This window comes from Onychostoma macrolepis, chromosome 19 (genome assembly GCF_012432095.1).
Source record: "Onychostoma macrolepis isolate SWU-2019 chromosome 19, ASM1243209v1, whole genome shotgun sequence".
NCBI classification, from domain to species: Eukaryota; Metazoa; Chordata; class Actinopteri; order Cypriniformes; family Cyprinidae; genus Onychostoma; species Onychostoma macrolepis.
In genome coordinates this window covers 11,308,622-11,325,907 of record NC_081173.1, presented here as the reverse complement: position 1 = coordinate 11,325,907, position 17,286 = coordinate 11,308,622, and the positions used below count along the sequence as shown (strand labels likewise).

General features: G+C 40.7%; 1 protein-coding gene across 4 annotated transcripts in view; it reads right to left on the bottom strand.

Moving 5' to 3' along the window:
- Nucleotides 1-965: 965 nt before the first annotated feature.
- The window catches only part of atxn1a (ataxin 1a), a 105,162-nt gene continuing 88,841 nt past the window's right edge, over nucleotides 966-17,286 (bottom strand). For all 4 annotated transcript variants that reach the window (XM_058752720.1, XM_058752721.1, XM_058752722.1 and 1 more), the window contains 2 exons: nucleotides 10,534-12,651; nucleotides 966-9,653 (listed from right to left, as the gene is read on the bottom strand). In XM_058752720.1, the coding sequence (XP_058608703.1) occupies nucleotides 9,093-9,653; nucleotides 10,534-12,336 (2,364 nt within the window). In that variant the 5' untranslated portion in view covers nucleotides 12,337-12,651 and the 3' untranslated portion in view covers nucleotides 966-9,092. The remainder of the gene's footprint in view (nucleotides 9,654-10,533; nucleotides 12,652-17,286) is intronic.

Genomic DNA, 17,286 nt, shown 5'->3' with positions numbered 1-17,286 from the left:
CGTAGATGGACAGCTGAAGGTCTGGAATCCATGGCAGCTTTTACTGGCCAAGGCCCGCCCATGAGGCCGTTTGACCGACATGTCTAACAACCAATCACAGTTTGTTTCGTTCAGCGTCACGCTTCGGGGAGTGGAAATGTCACAACAATAACAGACCAGTGTGTAAAACTCTCAGACTTATTTTAAAGATTCTATGCCGCGAACTTTAAATATTTCACATACTTTTGAAAATCCAGCGTTTAGTTGATCCTGAAAAGCGCTCGTCGTCACAGTTGACGGCTTTCTTCTTTTTGGGTGCGTGACATCTGAGGCTGACACAACTGATACAGAAACAATGTGCTTCTTATAAAATATGCACTATGCATTTGAGAGCATAGGAAGACTGATTTGCATTGCTTCATGGGAGTGGGTGGGGACTTGGTGGTGATTTTTCTGGAGAATCATGGGTAATTCCACTGTTGAATGCAAAACTATCGATTAACGACCTCTTGGCTCACAGTAGTTAAGTCTTTAATGGTTTATAAACAATGGTAGTGTATTTCATATTTTTTAATTAAGTGTGTACATTCATAATTTTATTAAATCAACTTTTTAGACTACTGTACTGTGGTTGAAACTAAATAGTAAACAAGGACAGACAAGCAGACAGAGCTGAATTGGTCTGGCTTATTGTATCAGTCATAACTATTTCCCAGTCAAGTGTGGGTTTGTCAGTGTCTGATAAGATCTCAATGTCTTGCATCTACACTTTTTCAAATGAATGATCCAGCCCGGAACAGAAGCGAATAATCAAGGCCGCCACCTCCACCAACACCCACACTCCATTGACTAGGTGCACTGGAGCCAAAGAAGCCTGCAGAATACCTCTGTGTGCAATTGTTTGCGAGTATATGTTCATGTCCCACGCTGTATGACAAAAACACCTTTGAAATCTCATTCTCACAAATCACAAACTCCAAAAAGGGTGCAGTTTGCAATTGGCACTGTAATTTTTATTAGTACGTGTATACTGCAACAATAAACTTGTACTGGTATACAGACAATTTCTTTTTTAAACAAATTTGTTCACAACCTGAATCAAATATTGTTTTGTTGTTCAGAATAATGAAATAAGTTCTAACTAGAAAACCGGCAAGCACCATCAAAGAAAGGGACCAAAAAATCCAAGAAACAACGTGAGTGTATCCTACAAATAGACACACCACAATTAGAAAATAGAATTTCAATTCAAATTTTTTTATATTAGTTTTCTTTTTAAAAAAGCTAGTGCAAGTACAATATTTTGCACAACTTACAGAGTATGCACGCATATGGAAATAAAATGAACCAAAAGAAAAAAAAAAAAAAATTGCCTTTCACAATGATTTCCTACCTAGGGCTTTATATTTTTTTAATATCTAGTTTCCTTTACTAAATAAGGTGCAAAACACTACTTCCGCTTCCAACGACCATCTCTTGCTACTGGCCAGACTCCTCTGATACAATTCCAAGAAAATAGAACCTCAGGATTGGATGTGACATTCAATTTTTCTTTAACAGTCTCGCTCAACATTTCTGAGTGGTGTCTTACACACTATAGGTCCAGCAAATCCACAGCATTGAAGCTATGAAGAAAACAACAACACTGACAATATGCATCCACCCAGTCATTGCTTTCAAACAGCAGGTAAAGGTCCAATCCGGAGGTTTTATGCTCGTGGATCTTTCTGCCCAATGGCAAGTGAAAAAAGAAACTAGAAACAGCTTCCATTTCCCTTCCAATGGAAGACTTCAAATCTCTTTATGACAAGACCTGCAACACCTCTAGTCCAGCAAGCCTGGGGTTTTACTGCTATATCTGAACCCACTCCTTCCTGAGGAATGACCAATGGCTTCCTGTGCATCACAAAACACTTTTCAATCTCAAAAGGAAAAAAAAAAAAAAAGAAGAGGTGGCTGGACATGCGTTCACATTTAATGATAACCAAACGCCGTTCACCTGACAAGGAGTACATAGTGTTATTTCACCTCCGGCTAATAGTTTGCGTATCTGGCCTCAGCTTTAAAATCATGGGGCGATTATTCAAAGTGCTGAGAAACTACCTCCACTGTTCATTCAGAATCCAATTTACACAAAACATACTTGGAAATGACTGACGTTAAAATTAGGCCTAAAAAGATTTTACAGAGTACAGTTTTACAGAGACATCTTATTAAGCATTCATTGGCAAGAAATCCAGAATTACAAAATGACCTTTTTTCTTGAAGATATGTAATCTCGAGAGTGTAGTTGTACAAATTCTGAAGGATAAATACACACGTTACGAGGCTGTTGATTGCTATGCGTGAAGGTGACATCGGGTATGTGAAAACAGCATCTGTACACGAGTCGGTTCAGGCCTGTGATGGTCAACACGTCCCTGGCGTTTAGTTCTCAGTGGTCAACCAGGGTTGAGTGTCCAGTTCAACCCAACAGTGACATATACTCCTCAGGATTCATCAGAGGATGGTTGCTCAAGTCTTTTTCCTGCGCCCGGCCAGATGAGGGTGACAGAACACAGGACGTACCTCTCTCTGAGGAACTGTTTATCAGTTTACCGGCTCACCAAAACGGCATGACAAGGACAAGGGCCGGGCATGCCTCCTTTTTTTTTTTTTTTTTTAAGGAGTTTGCACGGTTTTCACTATCCAGCACTGATATAGCTGAATGCTCATTTATTAATTATAGAATTAACAATAGGACTAGTTACAATACCCATATCAAGCAGCCCATACATCAGTTAGTTAGGGTGAAACAAAACCGTAATGTGGGCTTGTAGAAGATTCTCAGCCTGAGGTTATTAATCCAGCGGTTTGGACAATTGACAAGATGTCAAACAACAGTCAAGTTGAACAGAGAAATTCTGACTGATTTTACAAGTGATTTCAAAGTCAAAATAAAACTCAAAATAAAAGCTTTTTTGTCGTTTTTTCAATGAGAGCCACAATAAAAGAAAAGAAAATCTTTTGATTTATTTTTCAAACTGCTGAAACTCGCAATCCAACATTCGTCTTTTTTGTCATTTGTGCCAGAGAAATGAAAGTAAAAACAAGGAAATTGTCAGCTGTGCTCCTCTTGTGAGAGAGCGAGCTGTCACAGAGCCGCTCAAAAACTCTTAAAAACATTCATTAAAACACTTTCTCTCGTCTCCTACCATGATAAAAGAGTGCTACAGAGGAGACCGAAGCAAAAGTACAAAGTCCAAAGTACATGAAGCAAGGTCAAATATAGAACCAACATGAAAATAAAACAAATAAAACCGAACAACGGTGTTCGAGCACACATCAGTACAACAAAAAGTAAAGTCATCTCAGGTTCATAGAGGACCATTCCAACTTTATTTCAACTCTCTGTCCTCGACGTCTCAGCCCGTTGGACCCAGGAACGGGCCAAGACAGAGGGAATTCGTATTGGAGGGGAGAAACTGCGATGACACCAACCTCTCACCCTATCTTCCTCGGGATTAGAAAGTGCTGAAACAGTATTATCAAGTCTATCTATTCTATAAATGACAAAAAAAATGTGCATTTTGTTTTTGTTTGTTTCTATAAAAGTGGTCCCCACTTTGATGAGGTCGATGAATCATTTCTCAGTCTTTTTTCAGTATCTTGCATGTGTGAGGATCTGGGCTTGTGACGTCAAAGGGACAACAGGCAGACGGACAGACAGCTTGTGATGCGGACCAACAGACGGATACACAGAGACGGACAGAGTGTGTTAGGAAGGCCTCATATGGTGTAGAGACATTGTGGGAAACCAAAGCACTGGGCCAATGAAATGACTGCTTCTGGTTACAGCAGTTTAACACACAAGAATATATATATATATATATATATATATATATATATATATATATATATATATATATATATATATATATATATATATATATATGTATATATTTATCTCTTTACATGTACACAAACCTTTCAAAGGTCACAAAACCTCCTCAACACACACACATTCACACCTATTTCTCATCCCTGAGTAAGCCCAAGGAAAGATTTTGACCTTTAACAGAAAAGCAAATGATGTTGTCAATGTCACAGACAGCAAACTCACCCCTCTGCCAAAGAGAATGAAACACACTGAGGGGAAAAAAAAGCAAAAATGTGCAAAAATGATAGATCAGGGGTTCACTACAAAGTGAAAACACAATATTTGCCATATTCACTTACAAATAGCAAAATAAAATCATAAAACCCACAGGCTACAATTGGTTTTAAACAAGCAGTACAATTTAAGGGAGAAGGTATATGAATGGAAACCACAGAAACAGTGCTACATACAGATGGCACGAACTGTTACGAGTGTAACATGTCAAACTTAAACAGAAGAGTTTAGAACGTCATCAGTGGGGTTTGAGTTTTTAAATGACATTAACGCTTTAAAAAAAAAAAAAAAAAAAGCGTCCGCCGCTTGTAATGTTCACTTATTTTTCTCGTCTCTCTCTGCGTGGAGGTCACAAGAGACTATCATTATCAGCACAATAAAGCGCCAGCTGTACCATGTGCATCTTTTATTCTCTTTGTTTGTGATGACCATCAAATGTGACGGCACAGAACATCTGTGATGTTTCATTCATTCAGGTCATCGCACGTCAAGCATGTTTAATTCATCTGCAGTTGGACTTATTCCTCAATATTTGAGAGACAATCAGTGACATGGACGCTCAGATTAAAGTCGTAACATCTTAAAGTCCAAATGCAAACAAAAAAAACATACCTGGAATTATACATTTACAACTGCTTTTGTCCTGGTTTATAACAAGTGAATCAAAATGAACCCTATTTACTTCCTCAATGCCTATTCCAGATCTTATTGTGAGCGATTCATTGTATAGAATATAAATAAACTTTGCTTGTTCACTGACAACACTTAAGCTAGAAAGGCTATGGGATGAATATTGACCAATTGACCCTTCACAAAGACCCACCCCCTTGCTATGTCCGATAAGTCATGCCACTCTCACGCCATACATCATGTTCTGAAAAATACATTGCGGAGCAAAGTAGACACTGACAATGTGCCAACAGACAAGACAGAGCAGGTTACTTCCGGTATGAAACAAAGTCTCAGCTTTAAAATTTTGTCATTTTGTAAGAAATTCAAACAATAAATAATAAATAATTCTGTGGCTCTCTAATGTGTCGTGACAGGTCACAGTAGCACCTCAGTTCAAGTGGCACGTGAACCGATCACCTTTTCATATTTATGTAAAGCACAAAATAAACATGAATGGAAATGGGAAAGTATTTTATTTCAACCACGGAAAGATGTCAAAATACACACAATTTTGCAAGTTTAAGTCCACCGAAGTTAACCTACTCTACTGTCTGATTTGTTTGTCAAAATGGCAGATTCGGCTTTATGATTGGTCAGATCGCCTGTCAATCAAGCTCCCTGCGAAGGGTCAATCTGGTATGCATTCTGGTTCGAAAAGCCAGTTTTCTTGATTGAATATCCTTTTTAACTCTGAAATACATCACATTATGGAAGTAAAATGGGTTGAAATGTCAATTTACATCGACTCTAATAGATATAATAGGTGGAGAGTTATAATTGACTTTTCCACTTAACCCCCCCAAAAAACTACTGTAATTTCAACAAGCTAGGTAATATGAAACTCCATCACAAATACTGTCGAGGTTCTATGGCTATGAATGAGAGAGAGAGAGAGAAAGAGACAGATAAAAAGAGAGAAAAGAAAACAACGTTCTTGAACTATAGCGGGTGAGCCGGGTGAGAAAGCGGTCGCACGTACATGCCAGGCAACAGAAGGTAGCTAACGGTTGCAGTTGGGTAAACATACTCTGAGAGAGGCGTACTGGTTCTGTATGGGCACCTGAAGAGCATCTGGAGGTCACTATCGATTACGGGTTAAGACGACTAGAAGGGGACAGACTCTGTCACTGCATATTAATTTACATTTCTCCCTGAAGTTACTGAGGGCTGGATGTGCAAACCGCAAATCAACCTAAAGAGGATAAAAAAACCCAGCTTGCTGAGGTCGAACAGAAGGTCTGGCGTTGATGTCCGGTTCTCTGTTTTTTTATATATTTTTTGGTTCAGCACTAGAGACTAAGGGTTATTGCTACGTGCCGTTGTTCGGAATGCATCTCGTGTGTACGTGGAACCGCACTGTGCAACCAGAAGGAGGCAGGCTGTAAAATGATCGAAGCAATGAGCGACATCCAAAACACTGATCATTACATGAAGAGAAGGACAACAGCGAAAGATCAGAAAAAAAACAAAAAAAACGCAAGACTGATTCACCATTGACAGTCGTGTTGTTGGGGTGGTTCAATGGACAAACAATATCACATCTTATTTCTACCTTTTGGCCCAAAATAAATGTTGAACACAACGAAAATATCAAGTTTGATTGGTTAGAGCAGATACATCCACACACATACAATCCAAGTAAAACTCACACTTTGAGGGGACAGAGACATCATGTCAAATGGAAAAAAGAAAAAAATGCACGGTTGTGGTGTTGATCTGAGAAACCCTGTTTTATTATAAAAAAATAAAGCATTTTCAAATTGTATATGGGGTGCACTCACCCACCCGCCCTCCACCATTCATTAACTCAATCCATCCATCTATGTATCTTTTATTCTCTACTACCACCCATCCTCCTGCCAGATCTTCACCTTCCCAAGCTAACTTGAGTGTGGCCACTCAAAGGACTCAACAAGTATGCAGGCTACAGGCTATGACTTCATCCACCCCTATGAAGCGAACACTTTGACAGCACCGTGCACAATCCTACTTTTGTGTGTTTGTGTGTGATTCAAACCCCCTGAAAAGGGGCTTCCTGACGTTCCTAATGAAAATGAACCCAACAGACCTGCGAACCAAGCAAACTTGTCAAGAAACTGCTACATTTCAGTAAAAATCAGGTTTTCGGCCCTGTCCTGTGCTGGCAGAAAACAAAATAAATCATGTTACTATCTCTCCAGATGTGCAAATTGCAATATTCTTTTAAGTAGAACTTAAATATCTATTTATAATATGTGTGGTATGTACACACACACATACACTTGCACACACACAAACACACACTCACACACGCTCACACAAATATACTACAGATCACTGAAATTACTACATGACTGCTTTCACATACGTTCAATGAGTCAAGTGTCTTGGGGGACGGGACTAAAAACGTGCTCATGTAGTCTTGCGCTCTCATACAGTAAGATAGATATAGCATATGCAGTTCTATACATGTTAATGTACAAAAAAATACATGACATATTTCAACATGATTGAAAATTACCGTAACCATGTACGTGTTTATGTGTGTTTGAGCCCATGTGCAACCGCACACGGACTCGCATGCGTGCACGACCACATACATTGCTAACAAACAGGTATACGACACCCTTCGATCCTCCGAAGAATCCTGTAGCCAGAGTTTCTCACTTTCACTTTGTCTCTCATATCTCTCACAAATATATAAACAGTCTCTGTACTTCTTCCCACCTGCATTCACACTTTCATACGACTCTTTTTGCTTTAAATGACTTAAATGGCAGTTGTTTCACGGTCCGCGGCCTCTTGTGCCCGTCTTTACTCAAGTCGTCAGATTGCTTGAGAAGGCTAAGCCAATCATACGCAAATAAAAAAAGTGCTTCCTTTAAAACAGTCCTCTTGGGGACAAAATCTCATTGTTTTCTCTTTCATCACCTGTTACATTCATCCCTTCACAGTGACCCTTGTGAGCCATCACCATCCCACAGAGTGCCACACAACATCCAATTCATGATACAGCATACAGTACTGTGTTCATGTTGAAAGAACAACAGAAAATAGTAGTAGCAATAATAATAATAATAATAATAATAGTAATAATTAACATAATAATTTGATTCATTTGATTGAAGTTACTATCAGCTAGTGAGCATGACAGGTGTGTTAAGTAAGTGCTTCAGGACAACACTCATCTCATCCTTCTCAGACAACTTTCGCTCTCTTTCTTTCGGAAAAAATATCTACTTTCTCTTGTTTGAACAAAAACAGGTGAGACTGCGCTAAAAACAAGGGACTGGTCGATCTTCTCACCCATTATGTTTGTATGCATCAAGATACATCCATGCATATACATATACATAGACAAGAACCCATCCTGTGCCTACGTAAAAAAAATGACCCCTGATTGCAAGGTTTACACATTCATCACAAAAAAAGAAAAGAAAAGAAAAAAAAAACTACCCATCATGTGTGATAGGAGGGTTTGAAAAGTGAGACGGAAAATTAAAACATGCAAAACTACAAAAATAGTCAAATAAAAGGTTGGATATATAAAAATAGACTAGTCCATCTTCCCTGTTTTAAATGATAGTTTCGTCTTTCTGAGGAGCAACTGGCACCGCTCAATGACATCATCTCTCTTGGCCTGTACCATAGTATTTGGAAACCTCTTCTTGCATTTCGATAAATGTTAATATAATCTATGCTAGTCTAACTGCGCTGACGATACATTGTTAGCATTGATTTGGATAGTCTTTTTTAGTCACAGTTAAACAAGATGGCTGACATCATGTAAACTCCTGCAACCAGTGGAGGAGTGATTTCCGTTCTGCCACCATTAGCAATGTTATTCACACCAGTTGTTCATCTTCCCTTACTAACATTTTCAGGTTCACTCAGCAGGCAAATGATTTAATTGCCACTAGGTATAGTTAAACCAGGTTTGTCTGAGCTAAAAAATAAAGTAGAGGATGTCGTAGATGAGAGACTGGAGAGACGTCTTAGCCTTGTTAGCTGTGACTGATTGTGTATACTGAAGCCTTCAGAATATCATGCAGTGCTAAGGTATCTCACGACCTTCCCACCTTGCACTACACCCACCCAGAATTTGACCAATCAAATGAACTGCACCCAATTGCCTGTGTAATATTGAATGCATCTATTACAATGTTAGAAGTGATAATGTACATACGGAGTAAATTTAGCCTTTAGGTAAATTAATCTGGATAGAAAATTAAATCAGAACATAAAATAAAGAACCTAAAACATTCCAAGGGCAAATTTTGCTTTTAAAATATGACAGTCCAATGTGCATTCACTTTCCAATATTTGATCTGCCTTCGATACTGATTTTAACCTCCTGAGGGATGAAGGAAGGTTTGGGGAACGTTAAAGGAGGCTCTCCTTCAGGATTTTCTACTTTGCGGCCCTCAGGGGCCGACCACCTCCTTTTGCGGCCTGTGGGTTTGCTGCCAGACTCTGATTCAGTGACCGGTGGTGCTTTGCAGATGTCTCTTTCGCCAAACCTCAGTTCTCCATTCTCTCTATTGCCTTGAACGCCTCCACCTCCCTGATCTCCACACTGCCCGAGTCCGTTTTCCTGTTCTGTGTGCCGAACACCCCCTCGCATGCCGCTTGAGAGTGCTTTGGGTGATTTAAGTGGTGGACCGAGGGAAGGCGCATCCAAGACTTGCCCCTGGTTTTTCTTGATGGAGCCATTCCTCAGGTTCTTCAGTGTGAGGGAGATGCAAACGTCGCCTACTGAAAGCTTGGTGCATGGCAACTCGAGCAGCTGGGTCGTCCGTTCTGGACAACATGATGACCAGCCCTGGCCGAACACGAAGAAAGGATACTCTACTAGCACCTCCACGCTGACCTGCAAGAGAAAAAGGAAGGCAAAAAGAGAGGGCATTAAATGCATACAGTAGAAGTCATGCAAAAATGCCTGATGATATGAATGAATGCCTTTGCTAAATAGCATCTGTTAATCGGCGCCTCTCAAACTGACAGACTTTAGAACTGCTTTCGAGTGGGTGGCCCCCATCTCAACTCCCAGACAAATGAAGCAGATTTTTCATACAGCCCACTCACAGTACAACAGAAGGAAGCAGAAATAAGGAATGACTCAATTCTGCCAGTGAATCCCACACAAACTAAACAAAGATGCCATGGGGACAGCCAGGGGAGGGATTATGGGACAGGGAGATGATTTCAGCTGCCAATTTACCCCACATCTAGTTACACTGATTGAGTGCAGGTGGAGTTCATATAGGAGGACGTTCACACCCTCACAGCTTATAAAAAATGTATAATGACTACCATATGGTTATTCAAACTGATGATAAAAATGCATGAAATATGTAACAAAGTAAAGAAGATCCCTGGGTATTTGTAAAAGGTGCAAAGATTTTTTTTTTTTTGCCAATGAGCATTGTTAAATATGAAATTAAATTAGCCATCTTTTCAAAAAAATTATATTTGCATATTATCAAGCTACCTTTGAGGGACAAAATATGTCCACTGTAATCCTCTTTAGATGGCAGGATTTAATTGAGTGTAATCGGTATTCTAATGTAAATGTAACCACCTTAAAATATGCACTGTATATAGCTAATAATAAACACTATAAAATTATGCAGTATATAAACAGTTATGAAAATTAGACAAACCATTGTAAAACTCGTACTACAAGTGGCATGAAACAACCAGCACTGTACAAGATATTTCAAGAGTAAAGCAAAAACATATTATCCCACCTGTGAGCGATGCTCTCCGACAGCAAACTGTATAATAGCAAAGTTAGGCGTATGACTGCTGTCGATGCGCTCTACTGTGCTGGAGTCAATCTTCAGCTCATTGCTGATCTCAGCACTCTGAATGAAATCCTCCGTCTTCAGGTCCTCCACCCGCTTCAATTCCCCATCTGCCAACTGGATGATGGAGCCCTTGGTGAAGTAAGGGGGCAGTGAAGGGGCTGAGGGTGGCGGTGGAGACGTCAGAAGGCCGGCAGGGGCTGGAACCACAGGCAGATGTAACTGGGCTTGAACCACAGCTGCAGCAGGGTGAGGGTAAGGGGCTGGAGCCTCAAAAGTCTCTACTTTTGGGGCCATTGAGGTGACGAAAGCATGGGGCAGTGCCGCAGGCAAGGGCGGTGGGGTCGATGTAGCAGTAGCTTCAGTTCCACTCACTGGGATGATGACCGGCTGAGTTCCAGGGATGACCAGGTGCTGGGATAGGCTGGTGTGGTAGCTGAGAGGTTGCTGGTGTCCTGTGCCGGCAATGTAACCGATAATGGGCTGCTGAGCAGAGTAGAAATTGGTGGAGGGGAGGCCCAGGGAGAGTGACTCTGTGGTGTTATGTGTGGTCTGGATGACTGTATGAGGAGACAGTGTGGTAACTGCCCCCTTCAGACTGTCCACAGGTGGAGGGGGAGGATGAAATGTAAGGGAGGCCGAGGAGGAGGAACTGCGGGATACAGGTTTGCCTGCACAAATCCCTCCTTTCTCAGTGTGGGATGTTGGGGGAGGCAGCTTGTCAGGTGTACCTCTGGGATCAGCACCACCGGAGCTATGACTGTTGGGTACCAACACCAACGAGGTCCGCATGGCTGCACTGTCCTGCGCATATTCGGCAGGTAGCACCACATGCCGAGCCTCATAGTGACGTGGGCTCTGATGCTGGTGGATCTGGTGCTGTTGGGTGGAGGAACCCCCTTTGGCAGTGCTGCCCTGCTTCCCTGCACTAGATTCGGGAGATGGACCAAAGCGTCTATCCTTCTCCAGCTCTCCGTTCAGAACCTCCCTGGGTCTTGTCTCCTCCCTCTTGGGTAAAGGTCCATCTGTGTGTGTGATGTGAAAGACTGGCGTGGGGCCACTGATTGGGAGCGTGTGGTGAGGGTGTAAGTGTGGAGGCAAGTGAGCATGGGGTGACGGAGCAGTCCGAGGAGATAAGCTTAGAGGAGAACCAGCAATTTGGATGTATTGGGTGGAGTGGGGCGAAGAGGTGTTGTCCGTTGTGACCATGCCAGGAGGACGGCCCAATTGGTGGTGCTGGTCAATTTTGGATGCTGGAGAAATGGAGGTGCTGGCATAAATCTCACGTTGTGTGGTAGTGGTGGCAACCGAAGGGGGAACTAGAGGTGAGATGTAGCCAGCATATGGTGTAGAGTACGGAGAGCTGATGAAGTGAAGATTGTGAGGCAGGGGTGTGTACTGGATAGTGCCAGCAGGCTGAGAGAGGGGTGACGTGTACACAGCAGGTATGGTGGTCACTGCAGTGTGAGCTCTGGTTAAGTGCATGGACGAGGGAGGTGTGCTCTCAAGCGTGGCTGACAACGGTTTGTATTGAGGCCCATCAGGTTCTGAGGAGGTGCTGTAGTGCTGCCGCCCTCTGTCATGTCCGCTTGCCAAACTGGCAAGCCAGGCCAGGTTTCCCGAACGCTGGCTCTCATTGGCAGGCGCCATCACCATGGGCCTCTCCTCTGAGGGCAGAGTGCTTGCTGGGATTTCACGCTTCTTTGGGGGCAGGCATTCATTGCTCCGCTCCTGGTTTGACTTCATGGTGTCTGGGAATCTTGTACCACTCTTTCTGGATGTTTCTTCCTCGTCTTTTTTGGCTCTTTTCCTCTGCCTCTTGGTCTCTGTTTGTATTGCTAACAGAGTGTGCCCTCCCACTGACTGGCTCGGAGCGAGGATGGGGATGGGGTAGAGAGGAGAGTGGGTGGTGTGAGGGGATGTGTCCTGTGCCTATGGTCAGATGGACACAGATTTCAGTCTTAAGCAACGGAAGTCACACCTGCTGTGGGAGAGCGGTCCATGCAATTCATGCGGAATCATTTCCCTCTGAGAGCGAGTCTCCAGGACTGCAGGAAGAACCTGAAAAATAAACACATTCATCATTAAGATTATTTCTGTTTTGAAAACAGCTCTATGGAAGGAAGTCCTATACACCTCCAAAGTGAAAGGGTAGTTCAGTGTATTCAATAGCTTTGTAAACTATCACTGTACATGTGAGTGGGCATCAGTGTCTTGTGGATAGCACTCATAGTGTGTGTGTTTGGAGTATGTAAGTGGACCCCCTGCAGGGCAAGATGGAACAGTGTGCGCATCATTAATAATGAACCAGCACTGCACTCAGGACTTATCTGAAGCCAATAACACATTCACCCTCATGCAACATACAAACACAAATTAGACTGGAGGCTCATCTACAACAGTGTGAAAACGTAATAATCATCTTTAAGTTGAAATAAAATAGCATTCACATCTGAAAGAACATGTTCAAAGAGAAAAAGCTGGAACTATCTATCCATCAAGAATTTACTGGATTGTAAAAAATCCTTGTGTTTCTAAGGCATAATGAAGCTAGACTTGAACGGACAAAGTACTTAAGCCCACAAAGGCTTAAGCGACACCAAACAAAAAGAAATGGACAAACAGAGCTAGTCAAGTGTACATGCAAAATTATAAACACAAATGTTTCTTTCTGAATTGTACGTAAGTGTATTATGAAGGTAAAACGGTCTATTTAGATTTGATGTTGACTTTAAGAGCTCTCCATCAATGCAGGAAGCAAGTGTCTCATTTTCCTCTCCCATCTACTCCAGAGTGTATGGAGAGACACGTGATGAAACAGCGATGTTGTGCAGTGTTATGGCTTGTTTGACATTTCTCCCTGAGCTCTATTGATTGAACCCATTCAGCTGCGACTGTTGTCCAGCACTGGTGGGAGGGTGGTTTTGCATGATAAACAGGCCCTGATGATTTAACAAGTGTCGCAGTGCTATAAAAGAACAGGCAGATTCTGCTGTAAGGGGAACCCACCTTTTAATCCGGTCTGTATAGTAGCTTATCTTTTGTGTGTATGGAACACTTACAAAAAGGTAACAAAATGTACCATAGTATCACTATTGTGTTATGTAAAATGCTAGTATCATTGACATGGCACCATGGTAATACTACGTACTATTATAATTCTACATTTACAAAAATAACTAGAAAGTACCATAATACAAGCACATCTTTTGGACATGTAGAAACAGTACTTGGATGTACCTTGGAGTACCAGGTATCAGAAGATACTACCATGAGACTAAAATTCATGTACCATGGTATATATGCAAGTACCACAGTATTACCATGTGATACCATCACTGCACAATGGTGTTTTGCGCATACACCATGGTAATACTATGCTTGGGTGGACATGGCAAGACTACTTTGAAATTTGTATCATGAAAAACAAAAGGAAATACCTTAGTATACTGTATGAATATGCAAATCATTCGGAATCATGATATATATATCAAAGTAGCATGACATTACCATCTGTATATACCATCACTATATCAACTATAGTGTACCTGTCAAGCTTCACATCCTCAGACAATGTTTTAAAATGAAACACGACAAGAGACCATACAATACTCATCGTTTTGAATGTTCAAAGGTTATGTTTAGATTCACAATGGTCATGTCATCACTTAAAGCAGACACAACAGACCTCGGCTGATTACAAACAGCAGGAGCATGTCCTCCCTGTTTGCTCTTAGTCAAAGTAGTGTAGAAAGGTTACGCAACAGCTGAACACTATTGATTGACAGATATTGACATTGAGCAGGGTGTTTATTCTCAGAACTCTCTCAATCAGTGTTTCCTGCCTCTTTTTTTCTTTCTTTTTTACTTTTCATCCCCCCATCCGTTACTCGTTCATTCCTTCTCATATCTTTTCATCTCTCTCTGCACCACCCCCAAACTCTCTTCTAAGTCTTTTTCCTTCACCATAATTTGCATCAGACAAGGGCAATCAAGCATGTTAATAACCCAATTATCATAATCATTTTAATTAATGATTTAAGTAATCATGCATGGTAGATGACAATATTATCCAGATGGTATTATAACTTACTCAAAAGGCAATTCTAGTGGTTTGAACTGGTCTCTTCCAGGTCCTTGAATGCTCGCGGTGAAATAAACCCTTTATGATGGGATTATATTTGAAAACTGATTTAAATGGTAATCAGTGGTTCATTGTTCCCAGTTTGATGTATGATCTACATTTCGATTTAGTCTCTACACATAAGAGCATATGATATATGCTTTCTGAGAATCAAAGCATACCCGAAGACATCTGAATTTGCGTACTTACCAACTACACAGTATGCAGAATTCAGAACATCAAATGAGTATGAATAAGATATGAAAACTGGGGTGGATGGAAGAAATGGAGAGAACTATGAGTTGGGTGGCTCTTTTGTGCTTTTCTGCTTCAGGTATCAAGAAAATTCCCTGTAGTTAAATTCTACTTGTTTGTTTATTTACTTGTTTAAACACCTCAGTACGATTTATGGTTGCTGTTATTACGTCATAGGTCAAAGAACATACAGGTAAAAGGACAATGCCACCATGACATATGTAATATTTGCAAAAATGTACTGACATTACACAGCTGCATTCTTAGAGAAAACACTTCATCAACGGTTGAGAAGTCAGTTGTTTGAATTCAATATTGTGCTTTGTTTCCGTGGACAGAACAGAAGCAGTATACGTTCTCCAAAGAATAAAAAAAATGAAATCCTATAAGGTAGGAGACAGTAGCTAATTGTACCTAGACTGTTGGTAGCTAATGAAAAAATAAATCAACAGTACAGTATCAAAATTAAAACAAAACAGGCAACAAAAAAATCATAATTTTCCTTTCATCACATATTAATTGAGAAAATACATGGAATATTCCTAATTCTAAAAATGAATTTGTCACTGCAAGACTATTTAAATGAACTGCAAAAAGAAAAAGGTGATAACAATTAGCAAAAAACATTTTAATTATATAAAGAATCTATATTTTATACAACTTTTTAAAAATAAAGAATTATATAATATTATACAGATGCACACAAATAAAATAGATTTATAATAACAATTAATATGTAAAAATGTGTAAATTAATATACAATTATAATTAATAACAATTTAAACTAAATTAAAAAAAGGAAATATTGTTTGTCAAGTTTGAGTCCCAGCTTGAGGTTTATTCCTGATCCTGTTTCCCTCTTTCCTCTATTATCACTTCCTATCTCTGCCATCCCATCCCATGAAGGCAAAAATGCCTTAAATACAACTAAAAACTAAATAAGAAAATCGCTGACAGTACAAAAACAATAAAACTAAATATGAGTTCAAATGGTTTATACATCACAGATTTTTTCTGATGTAACACAGTCCAGTACCAACACTATGGGACGATGTTTCAGAGGGATTTAAAAAACAAAAAAAAAAAAAAAAACAACATTTACAACTCAGTTCATCAAATTGACAGATAATGATTATCGGTAGCAACCTCTATGACTCATCCCTATTTAGTACATACTGAAAAGGCACGCAGCCACAATATTTCAAGGATAGCAGAGTAAAAGAAAGAGAAAGCCACAGTATGAGAGAGAGAGAGCGAGAGAGAGAGGCCGTAGTATTTTCTCAACAAATCTGACTGCAGCTTACACCATTCTTTAATGAATGTCGATACTGCAGGGAGCCAGTTAGGATTAATGACACTGATGCCAATGGCTGGTATTTTATGTACACACACACACACACACACACATACACACACTTACTCACAAACATGCCTTAGTGTGTTGCTGTGGTATCCCGGGGAAAGCCAAGTCCTAATCTTTCACAGTTGGGTCCTCTCAGCCCTCCCTGCTTATCCCTCAGGATTAAACCCAACACACACACACACACACACACACACACACACAGAGCAGGGAGGGAGTGAGCAATCTACTGACCTACATTAGTGAGAACACTATGCTACACCTACACACATGCTTGTAAAACGGCAAGCACATAGCAACAGAAGACCAGCACAGAGGCTCATTCAAATACTCATTAATACACACACACACACACACACACACACACACCTCCATTGCTTCAGTGCTGTAAACTAAGAGCGTAGTGAGAGTTGAGAGAGAGAGAGATACGGCAGTATAAAAGCCTTGTCAGCTGGATCTTGCTGAGCGCACTAGGAACAGTATCAGATGACCTGAAACCTAAACTTATTGTCCTCCATCAGCCCTGGCAACACTATGAATCACGTCCCCGGGGTCCCAGAGCTACGGAGAACAGCGGGGACAAATCAGAGACATTAATCAAAGACATTCACTGTGAATCTAACACAGACATGAATGAGGGAAAGCATGGGCTCTCCGAATGCATTTTGCTCCATAAAACCCCACTCGCACCGCAACAATTCATGTCGTCCAGAGCGCTCTGTGGGCCGCATTAGTGGGTCAATGGGAGATGACCGTGAGGATGACAAGGTTTAAGTCAATATAACCACAGCATTATTGACAAGAATGAAACTCTGTGAATAATGCACACAACCGACCGCATCGATTTAAAATGCAAAAATATTTTTGATTTGGAAAATGCTGTCATAATAAACATAAAACAATTGAAGAAAATACATATAATGTATTACACTTATTTGCATACTGTACATGTCTTGCT